Genomic DNA, 26,742 nt, shown 5'->3' on the forward strand with positions numbered 1-26,742 from the left:
TGCGGCTCTTCAGCAGGCAGAGGGCATGGGATTGTGAATAAATTATCTAGCATGACACTGAGGTCCTGTGCAAATCTCTAGACCCCCGCCACCATGCTGGCCACTCTATGGGTTCAGTGACTTACGTGCCAGCTCTGGGGACAGCGCCTGTTAGATGCTTCGGATGCTTGGGTTCTGAGAACCATTGGCTTTATTTATTTCCTCTGCTGGAGGCAGGTGTGTTCATTGTGTGAGGTTAACTGAAGCGAAGAGCCACTTTCACAGCCCTGCCTGAAATGAGCCCCCACCTCATTCCTGAGGCCCAAAGCCTCAGGTGGCTGTGTCCTGGCAGAAGCAAGGGCTTGTCCTCTTCTAAGGGAAAGATTTAGAACCCCTGTGCCCCTGGGTTAGGCAACAGGACTATGTTTCAAACAGTTTATCTTTGTGAACCCCAACTTCACAAACACGCTGTTCTTCTCACAAGGACCCAGCTTTATGTAACAAAACCTATTTCCTCCAAGGGCACCCAACCCTCCCAGTACAGACGGACTTCCTCACATGGGAATCATTAACAACAAACCCTGGAGTTATTTCCTTATGGTGCTGTTTGTTTATTCTCCAGTCGCGTGTGAGTCAGCCAGATCATGATTTGTGGTGGTTTTGCTTGTGAAATCTTACATAATTTTCCCTATTTTCAGGTTGGGTCGCACAGTTAGACTGTATAGTGTTTTCTCATTGCACAATGTTTGCAATCAATAAGGAGAAAGCCTGAACAATGAGATGATGCTGGCTGGCCAGGAAGCCGGCCCGAGTCACTCAGGAGGCAGCTCGGCAGTTTCGCAGATACGGCCACTGTCTAATTCCTCTGTTGGGCAGGGTGACTCTGGCGGGTGGCGGCCTTCTGGATGGGTTTCACTGAGGTGATATGTAAAAGATGAGAGTGAGAGACTGAAAGAACAACAATAACAACACTTCACACAGAAACTGACCAAAGTTTTACTGCATTGGCCCCCACGCTGGAGTCCAACATGCTGGTCCAGAGCGTGGCTGGCTAGAAGCTTCTCCACAGGCTTTCCCTTCCCGCCATGTACATATTTATTTTGATCCTACTCACTGTCCCAAGTCCAGAGGACGTTAATAAAGACATTCTTGATGCAAAAAACAGTGAGTGGCTACAACACACGGATGGGGGTGGGCACGATTTCCACGAGAGAGAGTGGACTCCAGGAAAGTGGAACGGAGGCAAGACGCCCCCTGGGCTGCGAATGGTATCATGGAGCTCAAAACCCACAACTGCTTGGTTTTGTTTTGTTCTGTAAGTTCCAGGAGTATATGGAAACTACTTGTTCCTAGCATTATTTCATGTTTTTAATCAAATATCTGACCTGATTTAAAACATATTTGTTTGCATACATCTTTGCGTAGTGCACCTTAAAGTTATTCATATCGATATACGATGAAGATTACAAAGATCTGCATAAAAGGAGAAACGGTGTGACTCTATATGAAGACAACGACCATCACATTCCACAGCACATCATTGGTTAATTTTTGAATTGTCAAGCATTATTTCAAACGAGAGAGAGAGAATATAACTGAACACAAGTGCCACGACAAAACAATCATAACAACAGAACCAAACCCAACTTCTCTATTAATCATTTTAAAACTTTAGCTCTGTTTCTAACACTTTTCATTAATTGTTATTTTAAGCTCCAGTAGCAGGATCAGATTTCTGCTGCCTCTGGGCAAATGAGTTATGATCTGATCTCAAGTTCCAAGGGAAATGCTCAAAGTTTTATATTCCCCCAGTTGAATAAACAGTACCATGTACATTATCCCTTGTGTTAGAATAGTGTCGTCTTCACATAAGACTCAAATCATGATATTAGTCATTCATTTCCTTGAACACAGACACTCTCATGTGTGCTGACAGGTTTATAAGGATGCAGAGGCGGCCACGGGGTTCTGAGAGCTGCTAGATGGCCGACTGTGATTTCTTGCAGTCCTGAGCGAGGGAGCCCGGGTTCGCCTGGTTACTGTCCGCTTTCTCTCTCAGATGCTTGGCTTGTCTGAAAGATTAATACAGAAACAAGAGCTGAGGTCTGGGGTCGCACATCTTCAGACATGTTTATTAGCAGATGGCACACAGGATTCAAAGGTCACCATGAAAGTGACATTTTAAAGTGAAACAACAATATTTATGCTCAGATAGTCTGCTGATGAGATCATGTGGAAATGGTTTTGATTAAATTAGCTTATAAATGGTTGCCAGTCTATAGACAGCTCACAATGCCACGTCTGTTTACCAAATGTTTTCTTCTCACGCTCTTACCTTTTAAATACTGATGAATAAATGCAGTCGTTTTTATTATTACTGTTATTCTGGGTTTTTTGTTTTGTTTTGTTTTGTTTTGTTTTTTTGGGGGGGAAATGGTCATTTAACTGTATGATCATTATAACTGGTTTTTACTTCCTGAGTTATCTGTTTTTATTTTAATTCTAAAAATGTTATCCCCTGTGTGTGTTCAGGGATCTCATCAGTTGTCATTACTTTGAAAAACTTTGGATTCTATTATGAAATGTAATTGCTTTCTATATTTTTAGTATAAACTGGATCCTTGGAAATTCAATCCCTTGATAGGCCCTTATGTTCAAATCTCACAAAATTCTATGAGTTGGATTTCACGTTTGTCTTTGTAGCCCTGGGGAGCCCACTTCTGCAACAACGTGCAAAGCCACATGTAGCCAAGGAAAGGATCACCTTTCCATCTCTCTTTTCTTTTCAATTAGTTTTGTCCATAACTTAGCAGGAATGTGAGAGATTTTGTTTTTTAACTGCAGAAAATGGGTTAGCCAAAGAATGCCCAACAATATAAAGCAAAAAACAATCTTTGTCACTTTTGTGGTCTTTTCAGTCAACAAGACTCATAAATATTTCTAATAAAGGCATTAGAATGCAGAAGTAATGACCAGCTCATGAGCTAAAAGTTTCACAGACGACTTACAGGAGATGAATGTGACCATGTGCAGAACACCGTTTTCATTTTATCCACATTTGAAGTGGGCATGGGGCACACACTTCCCACCCCAGCACTCTGCAATGCTAGGCACTATGGCAAGTTCAAGCCTCACCTGGGCAACCTGCACTTAGGGAGGCCCTGTCTCAAAAAAATTAAATAAATAAAAAAGATCTGGGGAGAGAGCTCAGTGAGAAAATCCCTGGGTACAATCCTCAGTACCACAAACAAAACCTACATTTTAATTCTGCATTAGGAATAATTTTGTAAAAGTTAGGTAACATTGTCTGAATTTTTAAAAAAACCTTACAATTATCTCTGCTTCATCTTTTGTACTGTTTCAAAATTACAAATATAAAAATCCTGATGGAAGTTTTACTCACTTTTCAAGAGAACCTTTTTCAATAGTCATTGTTCCATCAATTGGATCCAGTCCTTGTTCAGAAAATTGTTTCAAGGCACTTAAAGCTGCCTAAAAATGAAAACAAAGAGAGCCATTCACTGACTTTAATGTAATAAACAGGTAATTGTAAAAGAATTGTCTCATCACCTGACTGTTGTTTGCATCCTTTAGCAAAGTTAATTTGAATCTGCATTATCATGAATCAATGTACACATATATTTGATATATAAATTTATACACTTTATAGCTACATGTTATGTATTTCTAGACTGAGGGTTTCATTTTTAGGAGGTTTCAAGAAAAGAATCTCAACAAAGTGTTATGTCTTCTCCATTCTTCTTAACTTTGCAAAATCATGATGTTTCATCTGCAAATGTGGAAATACCACACACAAGCTTAAAATACTTCAACAACTTCGCCCAATTTCTCCCAATATGATTGAAAGTATATATTCTCTTGCTTCAGCTGTTAAGACATTAGATTTTTCCACTTTGCGTACTCTTTGCAAAGTTAGCATGAAGATTTGTTCAGTTTTATTGACATCAAGCCCCAGTCAAGCTGCTGAGCATTAGCAGAGGAATGGACAGCAGGTACTCAGGCCTGCCCTGGCAGAAGATATGATGGTATCCTGAGAGGAAAGGAGGGGAGCGGACTGGTCCCGGCTTCAGGAGCTCTGGGAGGGAAGGCCTGGCTGGGGCAGGGCCTCCTGAGGTGTTGATGGGCCCCAGAGGTGTGGGATGCTGCTGGTGTTGACAGGCTGGTGGAGCCTGGCTGGATTGCTGGGAGGCACCAAAAATGTGATGCTGATAAGATCTACATAACTTGTTGACACTCTTGTGCACGTTCCAAATTGTTATTTCTTTGAATAAGAATTTGGTTCCCCCTTTCCTCCCCTCCCCCAGCCCTCTGAGTGCCATTAGAAAGGCTTTGTAGAGTCTGAGCTAGGTGTCAGTGCTCAGGAGAGTTTGAATCCCTGAGAGTCCTGCTGGTTCACACTTTGGTCACTGGTGTCTTCCCAGCTGCCTTTGAAAAACAGCTAACACTCACAGTTTCCCAAACTGTCACCACCAAAAGCCCCTTTTGGGTAGTGGGCTAAGTGCATGATTTCTTTTACATTTCTTTAGCAGAATATATTTGGGGGGGGTGGGACGTGCTTTTTAATAGGCTACTTTAAAAAAAATCAGTAGAAAAGCTAAGCATGTAAGTATGTATACATACACTCTGCCTCTCTCCCTGTCCTAAACAGTTTGCATTATTACTAATGTCTTGCATTAGTGTGGTACATTTGCTATAACTGGTTAGCAAACATTGACATGTTAACCAAAATTGACAGTTTACATTAGGATTCACTTTGTGTCGTGCGGTCCATGGGTTTTGGCAAATACATCATGACATGCACCATTAGTATACTAGTACATAGAGTTGCTCTGCTGCCCTGAAAATCCCAAGCTCTGCCTGTTTACCTCCCACACTCCTTTCCTCCAGCCCCATAAGCCCCCCACAACCACTTAACTTCCTGCTGCCTCTAGAGTTTTACCTTTTTCAGAACGTCACAGAGTTGGGATCATGCGATATGCAGCCTTTTCAGACTCACCTAGCAGTGTGCCTTAAAGGTTCCCCGTCTTTTCATGGCTCGTTTCTCTTTATACTTAGTAACACTCTGTTTTCAGGATGTGCTGTGGTTTGCTTACTCTTTCACTCACTGAAGAGCATCTTGATTATTTCTAGTCTCAGGTAATTATGAGTAAATCCGCTATAAACACCCATGTGCAGGTTTTATTGTAATATTTACAATATTTCTTCCTCCTTTTGGCCTTTCTACCTTTCTGTTTTGTTCTGTGTAGTCGTACTGTGGTACTTGCCTTTAATTCATTCCATAACTCATGGTGAGTGCTGAGACTGATGAGTAGCAGTGAATCTTTCCCATAGGAAATAATGGCATTAGAAATAATTCATGAAAGTTCCCCCAGAACTTTTGCACCTTTGAACCTTTACCGGGCTAATATTAGCCTCTTCCTTGGCTAACATAAGCCTCTCAGGCACAGTGGTGTCACTCTGAACCTTTTTGCAACCCATGATTAGCACTTAAAATGCACAGAAGCCCAAGACAGTCATGACAAATGTGTGAGCCCTGTTCCGAGCTACTGTGAGCCTGGCAAGTACTCAGTGCTGGCATATCTTCCCTCATCAAAATGTGACCAGTACTGGGTATGAGGAGTGTTCATGAGTACCAAGCTATGACTGTAAGTCACATCTTGTATATGCAAAAATCATTTTGTTTTTCTTTAGGTTAGCCCTTCTTTTCGATCTTTAAAATGGGCCCCCAGATCAGATGTGCTCACCTGAGTCCATCTCTGGCTGTAGCCCTGGCCAGGGCACCTGGGGAAGGAGAAGGCTGAGCTCAGGGCTTGTTTTTCATCTTTGTTTCTGAACCTGCAGCGCTGCAAGGAGCAGGTCAGTGTCCTCATCCACTGCTCTTGATATTGGCCACCCTCATGCTGTGCAGCAGGTGGCAGCTTAGTACTGAAATAGTGTTGCTCTTTCCCTGAGGTACTGTTGTGAGCTGACCTGTGTCCCCCTCAATTCATGCACTGAAGTCCTAACCTTACGCTCAGAATGCGACCTTACCTGGAGACGGGTACTGCAGTAACAGTTAAGATGAAGTCGTAGTGGAGGAGGGTGAACCCGCCCCCCTCCCCATCCAGTCTAATCCTATTCTTATGAAAAGCGGAAATCTGGGCACATACACTCAGGGAGACCATCATGGGACAATGAAAGCAGAGATTAAAGTGATGCAGTAGAAGCACTGGACCCCAGCAAATCACCATCTGCAGAGAGAGGCGGGGAACAGAGCCACACGCACGGCACGTGGAAGAGCAAACCTGCTGGAGCCGATCTCAGCCTCCCAGCCTCCAGCCTGGGGCACCAGGTTCCGGCTAGGGCACCTCACTTGTGCTGTTTTGCCAGAGCATCCCTAGTGCACTAATCCAGGCACATTTTAGCTCCTCTCTGAGGATACAGCATCAGTATCCGTCTGTTTTTAAAATCTTTCCCTTTATTATCTTTTTATCATAAAAACTGCTGTTACAGGAAAATTAGAATACATGGACAAACATAAAGAATTGGAAATCCCCATAACATCTCCCTCCTTTCCATATCCTTTACTATCCCTTCGCCAAATGTACAGACTTACACTTGCATCTGATCTTAACACTGCTTTGTAATTTGCTCTTTTCACTTAACATGAGCAGTTTTCCATACCAACAGAAACATTTCAGCCACAACATTTGTTGTTGTGGCTGTTATTGTTGTTTTTTAAGACAGGGTCTTGCTCTACAGTTCAGGCCTCCAGGGTAGCATAGAGCTCGAAGCAATCCTGCTCCCTCAGCCTCCGTGTTGCTGTGATTACAGGCATGGGCCACCGTGCCCAGAGGAGCATCATTTCCATGGCTCACAACGTCCTACTGATTTCATAAGCCCTCTTGTATTCAGCCAATCCAGTGGTAGAAACGACTACATACTTAGGCCAGTTCCGAGTTTTTCAGCTGTCGCTATTACTAAGCCAAGTTACTGAGGGTATCACTGTGAATTATCTCAGTACTTTCTTTATGATACATTCTGAGAAGTTGAATTTTTGCGCCCAAGACAATGCTCATTTTTTAAGCTCCTGGTCTGTGTTCTCCATCTGCCCACAGCAGCAACAGGGGAAAGGAAGGCGTGTCTTTCTGTGCTTCTGGAATTACTTCTCAGAACCACTCTGTGGGTCAGAAGAGCAAACTAGTTTTGTCATTTTATAACCGCACCTTTCTTTTTAATTTGTTCATTCTGATCATTTACCTTAATCACTAAGTTTGGCTTCAGTGAAGTCTGGCTGCTTTCAACAACTAAATTAACTCTCCAAAGACTCAGATGTAGAGAGCACTCCCTGTATGCCTCAAAAAAAAGGTATTTTCAGAGGATCTGACTCCCATTTAGACCTGACAAAGTGCTGAGAACAGCGCTCTCGGTACACACGTTCTCAGGTCATCCCACCTTCTTCTATACACGCATCATCAAGGCCCTGAGAACCAGGCCCATTCACTTCTAGGATCCCAAAACCAACCTGCACCTGACTTTCTTTCCAAGCATCCTCAACTTCATGAGGTGAGCTAACACATTTACAATTTTTTGTAGATTTAACCATTTTGAACAAATGATCAGCTATTTAGTTCTGATCCACTAATATGTGAATTACTGGCAGGGATATTAATTTTTTAATAATTTCTTCCCAAATGGGACTACCAATAGTCATTGCATGCCATGAAATTTAAATTTGCAATGTGATATGACTGAATGAGACTCCTGAGAGCTCCAGGGCTTCTCAGTCCTGTTTGATTCCCAACAAGAACCATATCCCCCCCCCCCCAGAACCTAGGGTGTCATGCATGCTAAGCAAGTGAGTTACCACTGAGCTACATCTCCTGTCCCCAAATTTTTAAAAGAACGTTTAAAATCATTTAGAGGATGATTGTAGACCATTTTCATTAGTTGCCTTGGGAACACTTGGCTTTCAGTGTCATCAGGAAACCAGGAACCAAATGCTTGGTCTCACCACATCCTGGCTCCTTAGCCCCTGCATTCTTCCACCCAAAGGGATGCACATAGGAAATAAAAGCCAGGTCTCAGGGAGCAGGTTTGGAGTTTCGGCTCTTACAAAACCTCCCAGGTGATTTTATCATCATGTCATTCAGGTCCCCCGTGCAACGTCAAAATGACTGTCACCACTCAAAGAATGTACCACAGGCTGGAATGGCAGTGTGCTCTTTCACTCGATGCCATGAACGGACATTCACAATTCTTGCGTGACTGCTGGCCTCCAAAGGTATGCTTAAAGGCTTCCAAATAACACGCCATTATCTATCTGATGAGATCATTCAACCCACATACTATTGACAATTCTGAATACAATGCTGGTAAGTATGAGAAGACTTCTTTCTAACATATAAAAGGCAGAGCAGACAGTTTATCTTACGCTCTATAACAGGCAAAAGAGCTTTTGATAAGTATCATCCTGCCACAGTCATCAGACCAGCCCTTTATCTGCATGGCCTTCGGTGTTGTCACAGCTCTGCAAGGCAGATCCTACCCATAAGGGCACAGAAGTCCAGAGAAGTCAGTGATGTCCCTGAGGTCACCACACAGTAAATGATGGAGCAGAGGTCTGGACCCAAACTACATTCTTATTCACATCACTTTCCAAACAACTGCTTGCACTAAGCTGGCCAGTTTCAGGTTGGCTACTTTCAATTAAGAGTCATTACTTCAAAATCGCTCTTAATGCATCTCCATATACATTTTGCTCATTGTTTGTTACTGTAATTCTTGAAGTAGGGTGAGACAGTTACCTCTATTTTCTAGAAAAGGATTTTACTGTCTTGGTGGGGGGCACATCTTTCTTTGTAGCCCCTGAGTTGACTTCTGAGATTCCACTGGGTGCTTCTGTTTTTGTTTTGTTTTGTTTTGTTTTTGGTACCAGGGATCGAACTCACAACATTATGCTGGCTGGGCAGGCACTTATGCCACTAAGCTAAATCCCCCTATAAACACTTGCAATTTTGGCTAACATGAAGTGACTCCAGAAATTATTTTGTCACTATGACCACAAATGAGACAATATGCATTTCTTAACATCTTGAGGATAACAAGTTTTGTTCCTTTTTTGTGTGTCCTTTCTCCATTTTTCAGAAGAGATTTTTTTTCATTTTACCTTCCTGGATTTGCTGGCAGGTAAGAGAAAGGGGCTTCAGGGTTCTGCTGGGCTCTATGGGACACAGGCCATGTGGTGAGATGTGGGGTTACAAAGATGAAGCAACCAAGGAGCAGAGCTTGTAACTGCGCTGCCCAGAGAGCTGTGCGCCCCATCTGCTTAGGGAAGCAGAGGAGGGTGAGGGCGAGGATGCCGACCACGGCTGCATTCTCTTGGAAGGACAGAACACTCTCACACATGCCACGAGCCCAGCCAAACAGGGGCTCTTCTCTACCTTCACCTGCAATTTATCACCCACTACTTTCCGAGAAAAGACATTTACAGATGAAAGAATTCCTTGGAAGGAGCTGGGTTGGCTTCTTTGGATACAGAAAATGCCTGCAGCAATAGGATAATGCTCAGTGCCTGAGAAAGTGCCACATTATATTTAGCAAGACAATATCTTTTAAGGAGGTCAACAAGTAAAATAAGCCTTTGTATCAAATCAATTTTTTCAAAGGACAATGGCTAATGCAGAGGCTTTACAAATACACGCCAAAAGGTACTGATTCACAAAAATGTTTCACTTTACTCTTCCTAACTTATCCAGAAGATAGTAAAACAACAAAATATTAAACTGCTCCATGTGACTAAACTGTTAACACGCTTTAAAAGTTTAAAAGCAAGAGGCCATAAGCTTTAAAAATTCCAAGTATGTTGGCAATATGCTACCTAATGTTAAAGAACACTCTGGAATGAAGGAAGAACGTAATCTGGGAAGATGTACTCAAAACCTGACTTAAGAAGCAAGTTCTAAATGTTCTATGTATGGAGAGGCGCTCCCGCTGTCTGCAGGTCAGCCCTTTAGCATGGATGATTTGCTGGATGATAAATGTAAACGCGTCTTGGGAAGTCCTGGGAAGGGAGCAGATCTGGGGTCCTTAATGAGGAACATCCTGAGTACGCTAAACCCGAGTTGTGTAACTTCCCACTCACTGTGGATCTGAGAATTTCAAAGATACACTAACATAAGTACCCAGAACCACCATAAGTCTCTGGCCATAAACAAATAGACAACTCAATGATTTCATTTCTAAGGCCAGCAAATGTTTTCCTAGCAAATCAAAACAAACATACTCGGCATCCATTTATGTTACCACAGCCTACCAACCACGATCTTAAACTCCAGCTTAAAGACAACTAACATTCTGTGGCTTAAAAAGAAAAGACACACATCCAAGGTGGTAACTGTAGCTTCATTAGAAAGGAAAAAAGTTAAAGGAGTATTTTAATGGAGTGGATGGCGTTGCTTGTTTTTATTACTGTCTTTCAACTCTGTATGCATATCCATTTGTGTCTCTATGTTTGTTTCCCTTGGAGGAAAGCATCTGCATAGAGACACAGAAATATTTTTGTCCCCAAAAGATTTTACAACTGCTTTGTGAGTAAAGCCCCACAGGTTCTAGAACAGATGTCACTACCATTTCATGTATCACTTGTTTTGTGCGTAGTTATAGCAATGCTGGAAACATGATGCCAATAAGATATTTTCCGTGCCTATTTGTCAGCCACAGTGTGTGTGTGTGTGTGTGTGTGTGTCCACAGAATGGAGGTCTTTTCCAGTCTTTCTGTAGTTCCTAACTCATCTCCTGTCAATTAGCAATTAGCAAATAGTGTTGAAATCAGTGTCTGTCCTTCCTGCTTCCTTCTTCAGGGATTAGTTTGTAATGACAATGTGGCAGCAATAGTTCACTCTCAGGAAGAGAACTGCTGTCCTCATTAGCAACATGTGAATCTTAACTCACCCCTTTATGACAAGCATCTCTCCGTGAAGTCACCGAACATGATGCCCAATGAGTCATTTTATCTCCTTTTCTTTCAGATCACAAGTTTCCTACCAACTTACCCTGATTCCCAGAAACAGGTTGGTCCTATTAAAGTCGATGGTAACTACAGAGGTCTGAATGTGGCCTTCATTTTTTAAGAAAGTGTTCAAGGTTTGTCTTCATTTTGTTTTTTTCTTTGCTAAAGTGTGTGCTCGTGCCGAGTCTTCCTGAGAGTGGTGCTTACTGCTAGGTTCAGCTCATGATGCTCTTTGTGTAAACACTGAATTAAATCAGTCATTTATCACAAGGAAATGAGAGGCTTGAAATGCAAACATCTTCATATATAGTGAAGGATTCTCCTAACTTCTCATCACAGCAATCTTTGCGACTGACTCTATATTAAGTCACTTCAAAGACTGAAAAACCAGGTTTTCAAGGTGAGCCTGTAAGTTTGTTGTTTAAAGAATGTGAATTTAAAAAAAAGGGGGGGGGGGGCTGGGGATTTAGCTCAGCGGCATGAGCGCCTGCCTTCCAAGCAGGCAGTTGTGAGTTCGATCCCTGGTACTGATAAAAACGAAAAAGATTAAAAAAAAAAAAAAAAAAGAATGTGAATTTTTGTGTTTCAGAGTTTTTCAGTTTTTAGTTTTCTATTGTTGTTGTTTTTTGCTTTGAAAGGTCTATAATTAACTGTTATGCCTTTACACAAGAGAAATAAAAACGAGACCTGTGCTTCTAAACTTTATCACATTATAGTCTTTTCTTCAGTCTATTACACTTCAGATGAATCAATGATGTGACTTCTTCTTTTAAATGAAAAAGGATCACACTGAGCTTTAAGTCACCTGCTTGCTGCCCTGCTTTCTCATTATTTCATTACAGCGTAGGCTTTTCATTCATTCTTTCACAACCCAAGAAGCTCTGGTAATTTCCATAAAATCAGTACTTTACAAAACAGCTTGCCCTTGGGACAGAGGAATGTCTGCCTGCTAGGGTGATGGTTACTTACTGTGAGGAAAAAAAAAAGAAAGGTACATGATCAGAGAGATTCACAGATTTTTTTTATAGTGTTCTAAAACAGATACTTTGACTCTGGAATTTTAAAAGTTGAACATTTAAACTATAGACTTAAACCAGGCATGGTGGCACATGTCTATAATCTTAGTACTTGGGATGATGAGGCAGGAGGATCGCCGGGAGTTTGAGGACAGCCTGGGGTACAAAGTGAGTTCAAGGGCAGCTTGGAACGGCATAGCGAGACCCTGTCTCAAAAAGACAAAAAAGAAAACTGTAGATGTAAGTACCACTTCTGCTTCTGGGGCCAGGCCCTCTGAGTGGGTAATCCACACCACTGCCAGCCTTAACAACAATACGGAGCTGAATTAGAAGCAGGTTCGCTGTTCAGTGTGAGAAGCAACTTAAGCAGTAGCACCCACACTGCCTTGTCCTCTCTAACCAGGCTTTCTCTGCTTTCTCGACATTATTTCTATTCTGTCTTCTATCTAACTGTTTTCAGGCAACACGAAGTCTCCTTTGTACTGGAGCTCAGCATGAGGTGCTGGACACATCAGTGTGCTGGCAGGAAATGGCAGCGTCACTCTCAGCTGTCCAGTCCTTGCATGCAAAGGGATCTGACTGCTACGTTAGCTCACATGCAAGGGGCATTCCATAGAGCTAGGAATGTCAAGATGGGACAGTTAGCTTGGATTGTCCAAGTGGGTCCACTCTGATTATACAAATCCTTAAAATCAGAGACCCTTCCCCACAGAGAAAGATGTGACCAGGGAAAACTGGCCAAAGAGACACAGCATTGTTGGTTGTGAAGATGGAGGAAAGGAAAGGAAAGGAAAGGAAAGGAAAGGAAAGGAAAGGAAAGGAAAGGAAAGGAAAGGAAAGGAAAGGAAAGGAAAGGAATGGGATTATTCCTGGAACTTCCTAAAAAGAACTAATGATGCCTTGATTTTATCCCTGTATATTTCTGGCCTAAAGAATTCTAAGATAATATATCTATGTTGGTTTTAACATGGATCTGTGGCAATTTGTTAAAGTACCAAGTGAAAACCAATACTCTTCCCTGTCATCTGGGCAAAGAAGAGAAAGAACTTGGTGTTTAGAGTCCATTACAGTTTGGATCTTGAAAGTACCCTGAAGGCCTAGGTGTTAAAGGCTGGTCCTCCAGGCAGTGTTACCAGGAGATGATGGAAACTTTACTGTACGGGCCTGGAGGAGGACCTTAGGTTACTGGGGTGGGGGAGGTGTCCTTAAAGGAGACTGTGGGACCCCAACAATTTCTTTCTTCTCTCTTCTGCTTCCTAGTCATGCAGTGAGTAGTATTCCTTTGCTACGCACTCCTGACATGATGTTATATCTCACAAAAGGCCTAAAAGACAGAGCTAACACACAAAGCATGGACTGAAGTCTCCCAAACTATGAGCCAAAGAAACTTTTTTCCTTTAAAATTGGCTATCTCAGATATCTTGTTAAAGGAACAGAAAGCTGACCAGCACAGAAAATTAGTGTTGAATAGTGGAGCTACTGCTTTAACTATAACTGACAATGTGGGAACAATCTTTGGAAGAGAATCTAGCTTAGAGGAGCAAGCTAAAGAAAGCCTAAAACGTTGTAAGCAAAAATATAATGTACAGTTCTAGTGAGGACTCAGGAGACTTGAATGCTGACAGAAATGTACAGTAAAGGTGATACTGATGAGGTTTGAGATGAAATGAGAGTTCTATGGGGAACTGGACTAGTGGCTTTCCCCGTTACACTATGACAAAGAATTTGAATGCATTTTATTCAAGCCCTGGGACTATGAGAAGCTAAGCTTGAAGGTGTTGCCCTAGTTTTTCTGGTAAAGGAAATTTCAAGGGGGTAAAACACTCAGACTATAGCCTAAGCTTGGGTATTACTGGGTCCTTCTGCCAAATTTACAGTGAGAGTCAAGATCAAAGAGGAGCAGAATGGAAAGATTTGAAAAGTGTACATGCTGGCTGCAAAGAGGCAAGTGTGCAAGTGCACCAAGGAGTGTACAGAAAGCAGCACTGGTGAACAGAAGCCCAGTGTGCTGCGCTGGGACAGCAGGATGATGTCTTGAGGGCATTTCGGGAATCTGCAAACCATCCCACCCATCACAGACCCAAAAGTATTGAAGTGCAATTTTGTTTCAATGGTGTTGTTTGGGGGGCGGGGTGGGGGGAGCCCCAGATGCTCTGCCTTCTCAGGATCACCTAGGACAGTGGCAGCAAACCTACGGCATTAGTGCCACGGTAGGCACATAGAGGCCTCTCTACTGGTGCATAAGCAAAGTTACCAAAGCATCAGCCCTACAGCCAAACATTGGATAACAATGCACATAGAGAGCATGTACATGCTCAGAAAGGAGTAACAGCATCACGCAATTATGTCATAGACAGTTTGGAGACTGAGTCTCTAAAAGCTTAGCGATCACTGACCTAGGCAGTCTTTTCCCCAGGGTTTACTTCCCCATGTTCAGCCATCAAGGCATTGGGGTAAAGGTGGGCGTCTATGACCATGATTCAGGCCGTGATTCAGCTTGTGATAGCAATTGTCTTTGGCATCATTCTCATGATGCTGATTTTTCAGGCACACAGAATGCAAGAGCTATGACTCGTAGAGGCTTCTATTAAGATTTCAAAGGAAAGCCTGAGAGGCCACCCAGTGAGTTGCATAATTCAAGTCCTTGCAAGCAGCTTCTGGCAAGGTGATGCATGGAGGTGTAGTGAAGCCTAAGTTGCAATGGAGACTCTAGGAAGGGAGAGATGTCAGCAATGCGCAGTGCCTGTTGAGGGAAACTGCAACCAACAGGCAAAGCCAGTCTGAGAACATGGTTATGTGGATAAAACTAGCAAGCCCTTGAGAGCTTTTCCATTAGCACAGCGTTCCCTGAATGCTAGACCTGTGCTTTAAGATTTAATGTTTTCCCTACTGGATTTCATTCTTGCTTTGGACTAATTCTTTCATATTGTTTTTACTTTTACAGGGTCTTGCATTTAAATACCCAGCCTTGGAGAAGACTTTGGGCTTGGACTTCTGATCAATGGTGGAACTATTAAGACTGGGTCTTTTAAAGACCAACAAAATGTATTTTGCCCTGTGAGATGGACACATACCTTTGGGGGCTAAGGGGGAAATGCTATGCTTAGGATCTTGAATGTCCACTGAAATTCCATGAGTGAAGGGCTTACTTCCCATGGTGGCACTGATTGGAGATGGTGGAAACTTTAAGTTAAGATAAGATCTTTAATGGGAAGTCCTTGGACCATTGGAGGCATGACCTATGAGAGGATTGTGGGATCTCCAACACCTTCCTCTTCCTATTTTTTACTTGCTGGCCATGAAGTGACAAGATTTTCTACCGTCTACTCCTGCCATGATCTGCTGCCCTGACACAGGCCCAAAACAACAGGGCCAAGTGATTATGGACTGAGACTTCTCCCACCCAACATCTACTTCTTTCTTCTTTCCTCTCTCATGAGTTTAGTGTCCACTTATAAAATTCTAACACTGCTTTTCTCTCTCCATATGCCTACAAGTCTAGTTTTTCTTTCTGTTCTTTATATTCTCTTAAGTTTTTCAACTCAATTGCTCTCTCATTGTTCTAAGGAAACCCTATCATTAAGCTGTCTTCTTAATCAAAAGCCAATAAAAACTCCCAGCCCTGACATTCACTATATTCACAACTATCAATATTAACAACAATATTTATATCATCTAAATACTCATTTTAAAACTTCCTTAGTAGTTTCAAAGAGACTCAAAATCTGTTTATTTTAATCTATTTACCAGAAATTCATACATTGTATTTTGGTTAACTCATCTCTTAAGATCTAAGAGATCTGTGATGGGGAAAGTAATGACCTCCAAGAATAGCTCTCAGTAGGGTGGTACTTGTATGTTACTTTCTATGGCAAAGGGGACTTTGCAGATGAGATTAAGTTACGGACTTAGAGAGGAGCCCCTCAACCGGCTACACATGCGGGCCCAATTCATTCACAGGAATGCATAAATTAGAGAACCTTTCCCAACTGTGGCAAGGAACGGGGTGATGATGGGAGAAAGGGTCAGAGAGCTATGTCATCATCGGCTCTGAATACAGAGATTGAAGCCATGAACCAAGGAATTTGAGAGCTTCTAGAAATTGGGAAAAACAAGAACATGGATTCTTCCTTAGGACCTCTAGAAAGGAGCACAGCCCTGTGCAAAACTATGTAGGACTTCTGATCTACAGAACTGCAAAATAATACACCTGTGTTTCTGTTGGTCACCATCTGTGGCAATGCTGTAGCACCCACAGAAAACAAATACAAATACTTTCAAGTCATACTGAATACTGAAAGTCACAGTGAAGCAGTTAATTTTGTACAAACTGGGGCTTTTTAATCTCACAAAGTCAAAGAATAAAAATCACAGACAAGAGGAGTTTAGAAGAGTGTCTACCAGAAAGAGTAATAAGCAAAAAGATCTGCTGGTGGATACCCAACAAAAGAGGATTCTGAATTGAAGTCCAAAGTATGTTCTTTGTCTTGCTTTTACATGAATAAGCAGAGCATGAGGGGAAAGCTCAGATTCAAAGAAGATGAGTTCAAAGAAGTCCAGTCTGGAAGTATAGAGGAACTGTCAGCTAACTACATAAGGATTTTCTTCTTGAGAGGAAAGGTTCTCATTTCTCCACTTTATTCTAACTGTTTAGGTTTTCTGGTGGGTTTTTTGTTTTTGTTACATTTCTAAGCTTAACTGACTTCTTGAATTAGCTCTTAACTCACTTCGTGCTGTTTTCCTTTATCCAACACTAGCATTAGGTTGTCCTGACCTTCTACTTAAAAAGCTAAATAAACTACTACGAGATGCAGACTCTCTGCTGAGACTTGTTTGGTGCTGGGCCTGACTGAGTGGTAGTGGGTCCTTCAGGTCTGGCTGCAAGTTCCCCCCGAGGCAGGGTAGGTGAGAAGAGATACACTTCTGACCTCCTGAGGCTGTCATCACAATGAGATCAAGCCACTGACCACCTAAATCCTTCAGTGACTCTCTCTGCATTTTGAAGGAAATCTGCCCTCGCCCAGCTCTCCTCTGCTTCCATCATAGTCTGTGTGGGGCTCCTTTTCTGTCTTCTGCTGGGACAAACTCTTTCCTGCCTCAGGTCTCTCTGTCCATCCCCTTCTCTGGATGTAGGTCAGTCTTTAGGTCTTATCTCCAGGGAGGCCTCCCCTAACTCACCCTTACCACATAATCTTGTTTATTTCCTTCCAAGCACTTGTTACAGCCTGTTACTATTTTATTGAGAGAGGGACTTGACGTGTTTGGCTCACTACTGGGTACAGTTCATTCATTCAGCAAATAGCTATTGAGAAGCAGGTACTAGGCTCCAGGAAAACTAACACCAATATTCAATCCTTCTCAAGGTGTGTCTTCCAGTGGCTGCATAACACAATGCCTGCTGTGAAAAAAGCGAATATAGTAGATCTCAAAAGGGAATTTCTCACGGAGGGGCAGCATTTTGGATGACACAAGCTAAGAGGACCCTCAGATCCAGGGGAGCCTTTAAGATGGCTGAAGCTGGGAGAATGCATGGGGACCGAGGAGTGAGAGAAGAATACAGAACAATTTTAAAGCTGTGGAATAGAAAAGAGAGGCGCCTTATTATGGTAGAGGGTGGGCCAGGTCCAGTGGGGGATGGAAGCTTCAGGCAATAGGATCAGGGCTCAGAACAGGAAGGACGCTCGTGATCAGGAAGAGCAGGAGGGTGCTGAGGGGAACCTGGGCGATGTCCACCACGGGGCCACCGGACCTGAGGGAGCTGGTGGCTGTGAAGGCTGCCCATCTTTCAGGTCCCTAACACTTGCAGTTAGGCTGCTTAACAGACAAGGCCGCACAGGTAAGGAACCTCAGCCTGTGTGCAAAGACAAGCACTGCTAGAGAGGTGACATTTAGAACTAGGTAATGAGTTGTGAGTGTGTTTTGCTGCCTTCTCATGGTGGGTGTGAATTTCACCACAGATTGTGTGAAAAAGGGTCTATGCTTTGCTGTTCCTCAACATTTCCATTTGGAAGCCCAGAAGCAGTGCTGGTAAATGTTAAACAATTGACCGCAGGGCAGGACGTTCTCTTACTGTGGCCAATTTCAAGCTTCCATGGTGTCTTCAGTGAGCCCACAGGAGCTGCCCCAGCATCCTGCTGCACACAAATGTCATGTCCCTTCTCCAGCTCCCTGGATCTGCCGCGAATGGGGAAGATGGAGTTTAGCCTGGGATTTCCAGCCAAATAAACTTGGTTTCAACCACTGGCTCCACCTCTTACTACCCATCTGATTTTGGGCAAAGGGAATCCCAACTACTGACAAAACACTTGGTCTATGCCTAGTATTTTCTACTTCCTAACACTTGTAACTGCTAGGATTATTTCCAAAAGATGAAAAATATTTCCAAAAGATGAGAAGTATAAAATAAAAAGGGGCCTTTATTCTGAGAACGCGGAGAGAGATGACCGGCACCCCCACCTCTGGCGCCTGGGGATCTCTCAGGCGGACAAGTGGCGTGGGGGCATGTAAATAGCCTTGGTTTGGGGTGGAACCTAAGGCGGGCATTAGGGATATACAGGTAGCCCATTGGTCTTAGGTTTGGCGCCATATGTAAATTTCCAGGGGCAGGAAGATGGCGTCACAGGTAACTTCCTAGGGGCGGGGGAGATAGGAGCTTCCTGCTTCTGGTTGATGCTTTCCTGGCTACAGTGTCCTGTCTGGGCCAAAACCCTTTCAGTAACCTTCACAGTAGCCACGAGTTTGACCATATCACAGTTAAGGAGAAGGCTGCAGAGATATAAGGGAAATAGTCTGTGCAAGGCCATGTGGCTTATTTCCGCTAGTTCTGAACCTAAACAGCCTGGTTCTGGGATCAGCACATGAGTTTATGGATTCACTGAACCATCTCTCAAGCCAGTGAGAGGCTGCATCACCTGAGTGTTTGTCAGAGAGCATGATCCAGACCAAGTAATGGAGCCCTGTAAGAGCAAAGGTCTTGGTCCAGTATCTAAGTTCATGAGGTTCTCTCTCTCTCTCTCTCTTGTCTCTCTCTCTCCCTGGAAGTACTGAAGATTGAACCCAGGGCCATTGCACTAAGCTTCATCCTCAGCCTTTTTTAAGACAAGGTCCAAGTTGCTAAATTGCCTAGGCTGGGTTTGAACTTGCAGAGAGAGCTGGAATTACAGACTTGTGCTATTATGCCCAACTTGAGGCTCCCCCACATGGATCCACTCCCTTCCTGCTCTTCTGCTTCTGCTGGGCTGGAATCTTCCAAGACGTGAGGAGTGGTGGGAGTGTGACTTGAGGAAGTATACAGCTGACAGCAGAGGCTGTGGGACTCAATATGGACGGGAGGATCAGTGCAACCCAGATTGGATGGAGAGCAGGTAGGATTGATGCTTGACATGGGGCCAAGAATTGGAGTTAGGTTAACTTGGAGTCGCTGTCAAGACTGGAACCCAGAGGGCCTGGGGCCAGATACTCACTGGGCTAACCACAGAGTACAAATTAATCCTTATTAATTTGCAATTTCAGATTGCTTCCCTATGTTAAAATGCTGCATGATGCTTGGCTTTTGGGATCTCCTGTCCAGTTGCTTTTCTTTCTACTTTATCTCTACTCAGTATCCTGTGCTGCTGGATTTTCTTTCTGACATTTAAAGTCCATCGTTAGACCTCTTTCTTCTTTATCAACATTCTCTCACTAAATGATTTCACTGAAGGCAGTGCCTTCAATTCTTTATACTTGTGCCCCCAAATTTCCATCTTTAGCCTAGACTTCTGCTGTAAAGTTTATTTGTCTGACTGCTGCCTGGTGGCTTTCTCCACTTAAGATGTCTAACATGATTTCAATGCTGCTCCAAACTGAACTTTTGAGTACCACGCCCAAACCACTCCTCTCTGAAGGAAGGAAATGATGCTCCCCACCCAACCTGTTACTGAGGCAAATCCCTAGGAATCAGACTCACTTGTTTCCTTGTCACTTCCTATATGTGACCCACTAGCAAGTTCTGTTGGTTCTACTTAAAATACATCCAGAATTTACTCCTCACCATCCACTCCGCTCCTGTCCTAGCCCAAAGTACCTATTGCTCAGGGAAACTCACACCAAAGCTTCCTAACTCACCTGCTGGGTCCACCTGCCCACCCAGAGCCTAGCCTTTGCATATATCCTTCTCACATGTAAACAAGAGCATCTCGCTCTCCTTTTCAAAACCTCCAGGATCTTTCAGAACATTCGTCTTAACACAAACTCCAATCCTTTACTGTGGGCCCAAAGGCCTAAGTGAGCCTGCCCACCTACAGCTCTTCCCCTCACCGGCCAGCTCCCCTGAGCCCCCAGAGCTCCAGCACAGCAGCCTTGAGGCTCTGGGAGCTCCAGGACCTTCACATGTGTTACCTGGGGCTGGGTGCTCTGCTCCAGGCCTTCACATGGCTTGTTCCCTCACTTCATCCACTTCTCCACTCCTGTCCCCTCCTCAGGACCACTGGGTTTAAGGGAGTCACACTATGCCACTTCTACTCATGTTCTCATTTCTCCTCAAATGGCACATTTTTCAATATCATTTTACTGCCTCCTAAATTTTTATTATTTTTTTAACCATTTACATCTTTACTATCGGTGTATCCCATTGGAACTTAATCCACACTGAGCACCTGTGATGGTGGACCCTCAACAATTTACTGGTTGAATGACTGAAAGAATGAATGGCCCATTTTTTAAAAAGCCCATGAAGCCATCTTATATACAGTTTTATTAATTGTTAGAAATTCTCCAATGACATTAGAAAGCAGATTATTTCCCCTGTTTATTGAAACCTAAATGTAACATTTTGTTTGATGTTTAAAGATCAGTTATTTCAGTTCAGTAAGCAGAGGTTAAATGTTCCCTTTTTTCAGGAAAGTGGGTGGAGTTCCTGGGAATCAAGCACAGGGCTTCACAGGTGCTGGGCAAACATTCTACATCTGAGCTACACCCCCACCCTTTTTATTTTTATAGTGAGGGTCTGACTAATTTGCCCAAGCTGCCCTTGAACTTGCAATCCTCCCACCACCTCAGAGTCTGAAGTACTGGGATCACAGATGCACATCACCATACTTGACCTTAAGTGTTGTTCTTCCAAATAAACCATGTTACAGATCATAATGGTCTGGGTGTTCTCATGTGCTGTAAACTTATTTTATGCCAATTATATTATTGCAGTTTTAGAATAAACTTTATTGGAGTTACCTTTAATTTTTTCTAGAAATATATATATAGATATATATATGTATATTTTCCCACTTCTTTTTTAAAGTTACAAGTGGAAAAAATTCATACTAATAAAGATACCACATTTGGTTTGGTAATTTTTAGAGTTGCCACTAAAAATAATTTTAAAGTTTATATAATCATTTCAAAGAACAAGTTAGCACCTTGATTTTCTCAAAGCACTTTAATTAAGACAATATAATCAAAGAGATTTACTTTGTGTTATAATAATATGGTCACAAGTGGTCCTCCTCACCTATACAAATCACCAAAGGAGAAAAAGTTAGAATGCTTTGGGGGATATAAGTTAGGTCTGGCAAATACTTATGTCAAACATTCTAAGTTGTTTCTAGAGCCTGCTAGTACTCTAAGAGGGTTGAAACATTCTAATATATCCAAATATTACTTTTTTTTCCTAATTGCTTGGCTGCCAATGAAGATGTAAGGCTATAAGTATAAGAATTTATGTGATGATCAGTGATGGAATCCTAATCCATCTTAAGCTATATGCCTGACAACTGGCAGTTCTTAACATGTATTAAGAGACAGAATTTCTTCTTGCCCAAGGCACATTTCCTTTCAAAGGCAAAAAAAATAAAATAAAGATACCAGGCTAAAATCCACTCTTAATGGTTAACGTTTTAAGGATGCAAGATAAATTTACATTTTTGGGGCACAATGTAACACAAGACATTGCAATCTGAAATTTAAAATCAAAACCTTAACTTGTGCAAGAGACATTATATTAACCAGCAGCATTCTTTAGACATGCCTGACATTCAATTGGATAGAACTGTATATTGAAATAGATTGAAGGCATATTGCAAATGTTTTTCCTCTAGCATCTGGTAATATCAAAGCCCAAGAGGAAATAGGATGACCATGCCAGAATTAAAAAAGCTTCCTTGTTGAATAAATATGTGGAAAGGATATGAATTAAGTTATCAATGGGTTTCAAAAAGCAATGAGCTATTTGGAATTTGACAGCATGCAACTTTAGTGCTTTGAATAGCTAGTATTATCAGCTAAACAAGGGTAAAATATTTCAATGAGGAAAATTACTGAAGGAGTACAAACATCAAAGGCAACAAGGCAATACCCTGATTTGTAAAACTAAGTAGTACTTACAGTGTAGGAACAGCAACATAGGATACGCCAAAGAAACCAGGCACTGTCTCTAGAAAGCCTTTCTATATTGGAAAGGAGTGAGGGCTTGTGACCCTCATGCCTTGTGTGCTCATCAAGAGAAGCTAATTGCTGAATAAACATCCCAGAATCTCAATGTTCATGGAAAGTACAACAGCGTTTTCCTGGACAGTGGACGCTGGTCAATGAGGGCCCTGGGCATTTCAATCTTGTGACAGTGCCCTTCTTTAGGTTAGATTAAGGTTCTCTCTGTTCAGCTAACGGAAACTCAAATGACCTAGAAGATGGTGCATAGGGAAGTGCTATGCATGAGGATTAGAAGCCCTCATATTCCACTGGCCAGAAACAGTGACATGGCCACACCTAACTCCAAGAGAGGTTGGGTGCCATAATCTAACTGAGGCTGAGGAGAATTCCAAGAAAGCAGGCATAAAGAACCCACCTCTGCTGTGTAGTACTATAGCACTGCACTCACGTGTGAGGAATCAACATGTCTGTCCCCCTATGTTCAGTACGAAGGCCCTAGAACTAGACAGAGTTGGACCTTACTTGTCTTGGTGTCTGATTCACTAACTCTCACATGGAGTTGATGCTACAATTATCATCAATGGCTGTGGCTACCTGGCTTACAAATCCATCAGGAGAAGTTAAGATCAGTGTCCTGCACTCTAAGTTCTAAGAAATGTCATGATTTTTCCCTTTTTCCTCGAAGTGACTGCTCTATGATGACATCTCTAGAGGACACAGTGACCACAAGCCAACAGTGGACAGAGTCCTTACACCCTTTGTCTTAGGAGGAGCTTCTACAGGAAAGGGAAGTGGGGATTCTATAAGATAAAGAATGAGTGGCCCCCAGCCCCAAGAATAAAAAGCAACCAAATTGAGCCCAACTTTCTTATCAACTGAGAAAGAAGCCAAGCTATAGTGAGTGAGCAGGACATAGAACTGCATGAGACTCCAGAACTGTATTCTATCTCCATTTGGTTTCACTTAAACCAGGAATAATCCCTATCTCAATATTCAGCGACAACTAAAGTAGGTATTTTTACAGGGCATGTTAGGCTTAGATGAATACTAATGAAAAGACTAAAGCGCAAGCAACTCTACTTAATTTATAAAAACAAAGGAAAAACTGATATATTGAACCTCACCAAAATTATCAACCTTTACTATGTGAGAGACCTTGGAAGAAGATAGAAAAGACAACTTAACACTAGAAAAAATTGTTTGCAGACCACCCATCTGACAGAGGACAGGTATCTAGAATACATAAAGAACACTCAAAATTCAATAGCAAAGAAATTAACATCAATTTAGCAAATGAGCAAAGAACATAAACAGATATTTTCCCAGTGAGGATTTACAGGTCACAAATCAAAACAGAAAAAGATACTCAACATCACCCAATTCCAGTGGGACCACATTGCTATTACACTTCTATCAGGACAGCTGAGATCAAGTCCTAATGCCACCAAATGCTGGAATAGACTCAGAAAATGGTTCCCTCATAAATTTCTGATGGGAAAGCCACTTTGGAATATAGGTTTCTATAAAAAACTAAGCATAAACTTCAAAGTGTCACACTCCTGGGTTTTTATCCCAAACAAATTAAAATTTATATCCACATACATGTTCACAGTAGCTTTATCTGAAATGGTAAAACCCTGGAAACAACCGAAACATCCCGCAGTAGAAGTAGGTTAATTGTTCAACAAAAGAGATGCGTTCATATCCATGATTTCTCAGCAACTGAAGAAAGGAATTATCAATACACATGCAACCTAAGGGGACTTCAATAGTATTAGGCTAAGAGAGAAAAAGCCAGTCTCCAAAGGTCATTTCCTATAACAATCTAGAGATGACAAAAGCACAGAGATGGAGAACAGATGAGTGGGTCTCAAAAGCCAGGGACAAGGGGTTGCAGGGCTAAGCAGTGCCCACAATGGGCAGCAGGAGGGAGGCTCATGTGGCAGTGGAAGAGTTCTGTATCTTGACAAGCAGTGGTTATATGAATCTGCATGTGTGATAAAATGGAAGAGAACTACAACACAGGTCCTACCAGTGTGAACTTCTGCTTGGATGCTCAGATATGTGAAATGTAACACTAAAGGATGCTAGGTGCAGGGCTCATGTGACATCTCTACTATTTTTGCAGCTTTCTGTGTATCTACAATTATTTCAAAAGAAAAACTGAAAACAAAAACAAAATTAGAGCAACGTTTTTTTTTTTTTGAAAACTATCTTTTTGACCTTCAATGAATAAGTCTCATTTTAAAACTTTAAAAAGTATTTAAAAATTAGACATGTCTGCCATATCGTCTTCATCAATTCCAATCCTATGAGAAGTAAATATTTTTAACAGTTTGGTGTGTACTTTTCCAGAGGTTCTATTTGTTATGTTTCTTGCAAATACACATACAGACTTTTTAAAATTTTATCTGCAAAAAAAATCAGTGTTTATTTTTCTGTAACTCTCTTTTATTGCAAAAATGCACTTTGATACCTTTTCTTGATGCCATTAATAGCTCTATCTCATTAAGTTTAATAGCCACGTGGTGTTCACTATATCACTGTAACATAACTTATTTACCAGTCCCATATTCATAGACTTTTACATTGTGTCTAGCTTATTAAAACAATTGCTAGATCATTTAATCAATGTTTTAAAAAGTATTACAAGAAAACAAATTCACTTTTAAAAATTTTAATAATTACTTTTCAATAGAATTTTATGAAATTGTATGCATTTTTAAATGTATGCATTTTTGAAGTATTCTGTGAAAGGGTGAGTAGGTTTTACCAGAATAGCAAAAGAATCCATTGGCTCAAAAAAGGTGAAGCACCTCTGTTTAACCAAAGCTATATATGAGATGAGGTGGAGCCCAAGCAGGAAAACAAAATACCCCTTTGCTCTTTAATAATAATCAGCTGGGGTGTGAAGGTAAGGCCACTCCGGAGCAGACAGAAAGTTCTGGGCTTCAAAGCATAATACATATAAAGAAAGATACTAGTATTCTTTTGATGACAACTGCTCTTTGATTTTCGAATTCTTCTGGACACCAGCCACAAGTGGAGAAATTGCACACTACAGATCTACTTGAGAACTCCTCTGCCTTCCATCTTGGATGTGTTTATTTAAAACTTCACAGTGTCTACTAAACTAGGAGAAGACGAGGGAGCAAGGGAGTTTGGTAATACACAAATGCATTCTGTCTTCCAAGCTGACTGGATGCTTCTATTGTTATGTATCAAGATACCAAAGGGTGTGGTGGCCCTGAAGGGGACAGTGAGGCAAGAAGGTGACGACATTTGTGTTACCAACCACACTCCTGCTCCTCTAAAATGTTTGTGTATACACACCCAAGTGTGTGAGATGTGAAGACCAGGCACAGAAAGAAACCATCCACACAACACCAAAGGACCCACTCCTCCATGTGTGGCTCTCACATGCTGCTGGGCAAAGCCTGCTCTCGGCAGGAGCCCCTCTCCATTTCTCTCCCACAGCAATTGGGTAAATGTGATCTGTGAACAGAGCCTTCTCGTTTCCAGCAGCTCTTCCATAATTTCGTGCTTTCCACTTTTTGAGACTTCGTCCTGGTTCATCCCACTTGAACCTACGGCCATCAGCTCCTTTAATAAGGGTGTCTATAAAGAACTGCCCTAAAATATGCTTTTCCAGTGTACTTAATGTCTTTCCAATTAGATCCAGATGTGAGAAGCTGAAGGAACAGTTCTCAGGACTGGACAAGATGACATAAATCTTGCAGCTGACAGAGATCCCACTGAGCTCAGTCGGGGAAACTCATAGAGAACTTGTTTGGGGCCAAAAAAGCGGCTGGGTATAAAGACAGATGTGTACACTCTGATTCAAAAAAACATGTTAGGAGAGAGAGAAGGCTCAGTGAACATAGTGCCTAAAATCCGGGCTGCAGGCAAGAGGCAGGTTGGCTGAGCTGCCCTCCCCATGCTCACAGCTACATCAAAGAGGGGACTGAAAAGCCTGCTAGAAAACAGAGGGACCCAGTGATGCTTCCTGGTCTCCTTAATTGCTCTTCTCGGGGAGAGGAAGGTGGGCACTCCTGACAGACCTTTGCTGGAAGAGAACAAGGGCTGTTTGTGCAGCTGAGGGCTTGGCTTTTATTTTTTTAATTATCAGGTCTTGTACACTTTCCAGAAAGTTCCTTTTAAAAATAGTATATTCCTCCTCTTCTCCAGATGCTAGGAAGTGCAGGTTCAACCCAAACCGTGTCTATTTCAAAGGAACACAGAAACCCAGGGCTTGAGTTAAAGGGGTTTGGTGGCATGACGCCCAAGGACTGAAGGCTTTGGTTTTCTTTTACACTCCCAGTAATTTTGTTTTTA

General features: G+C 42.2%; 1 protein-coding gene across 4 annotated transcripts in view; it reads right to left on the minus strand.

The window, feature by feature from the left end:
* Window positions 1-951: 951 nt before the first annotated feature.
* Window positions 952-26,742, minus strand: part of Stau2 (staufen double-stranded RNA binding protein 2) — a 261,902-nt gene continuing 236,111 nt past the window's right edge. For all 4 annotated transcript variants that reach the window (XM_013143908.3, XM_063257458.1, XM_013143909.2 and 1 more), the window contains 2 exons: window positions 3,383-3,471; window positions 952-2,051 (listed from right to left, as the gene is read on the minus strand). In XM_013143908.3, the coding sequence (XP_012999362.1) occupies window positions 1,958-2,051; window positions 3,383-3,471 (183 nt within the window). In that variant the 3' untranslated portion in view covers window positions 952-1,957. The remainder of the gene's footprint in view (window positions 2,052-3,382; window positions 3,472-26,742) is intronic.

This window comes from Cavia porcellus, unplaced genomic scaffold (assembly GCF_034190915.1).
Source record: "Cavia porcellus strain 051 isolate PalLab524CR breed Dunkin Hartley unplaced genomic scaffold, mCavPor4.1 scaffold_10, whole genome shotgun sequence".
NCBI classification, from domain to species: Eukaryota; Metazoa; Chordata; class Mammalia; order Rodentia; family Caviidae; genus Cavia; species Cavia porcellus.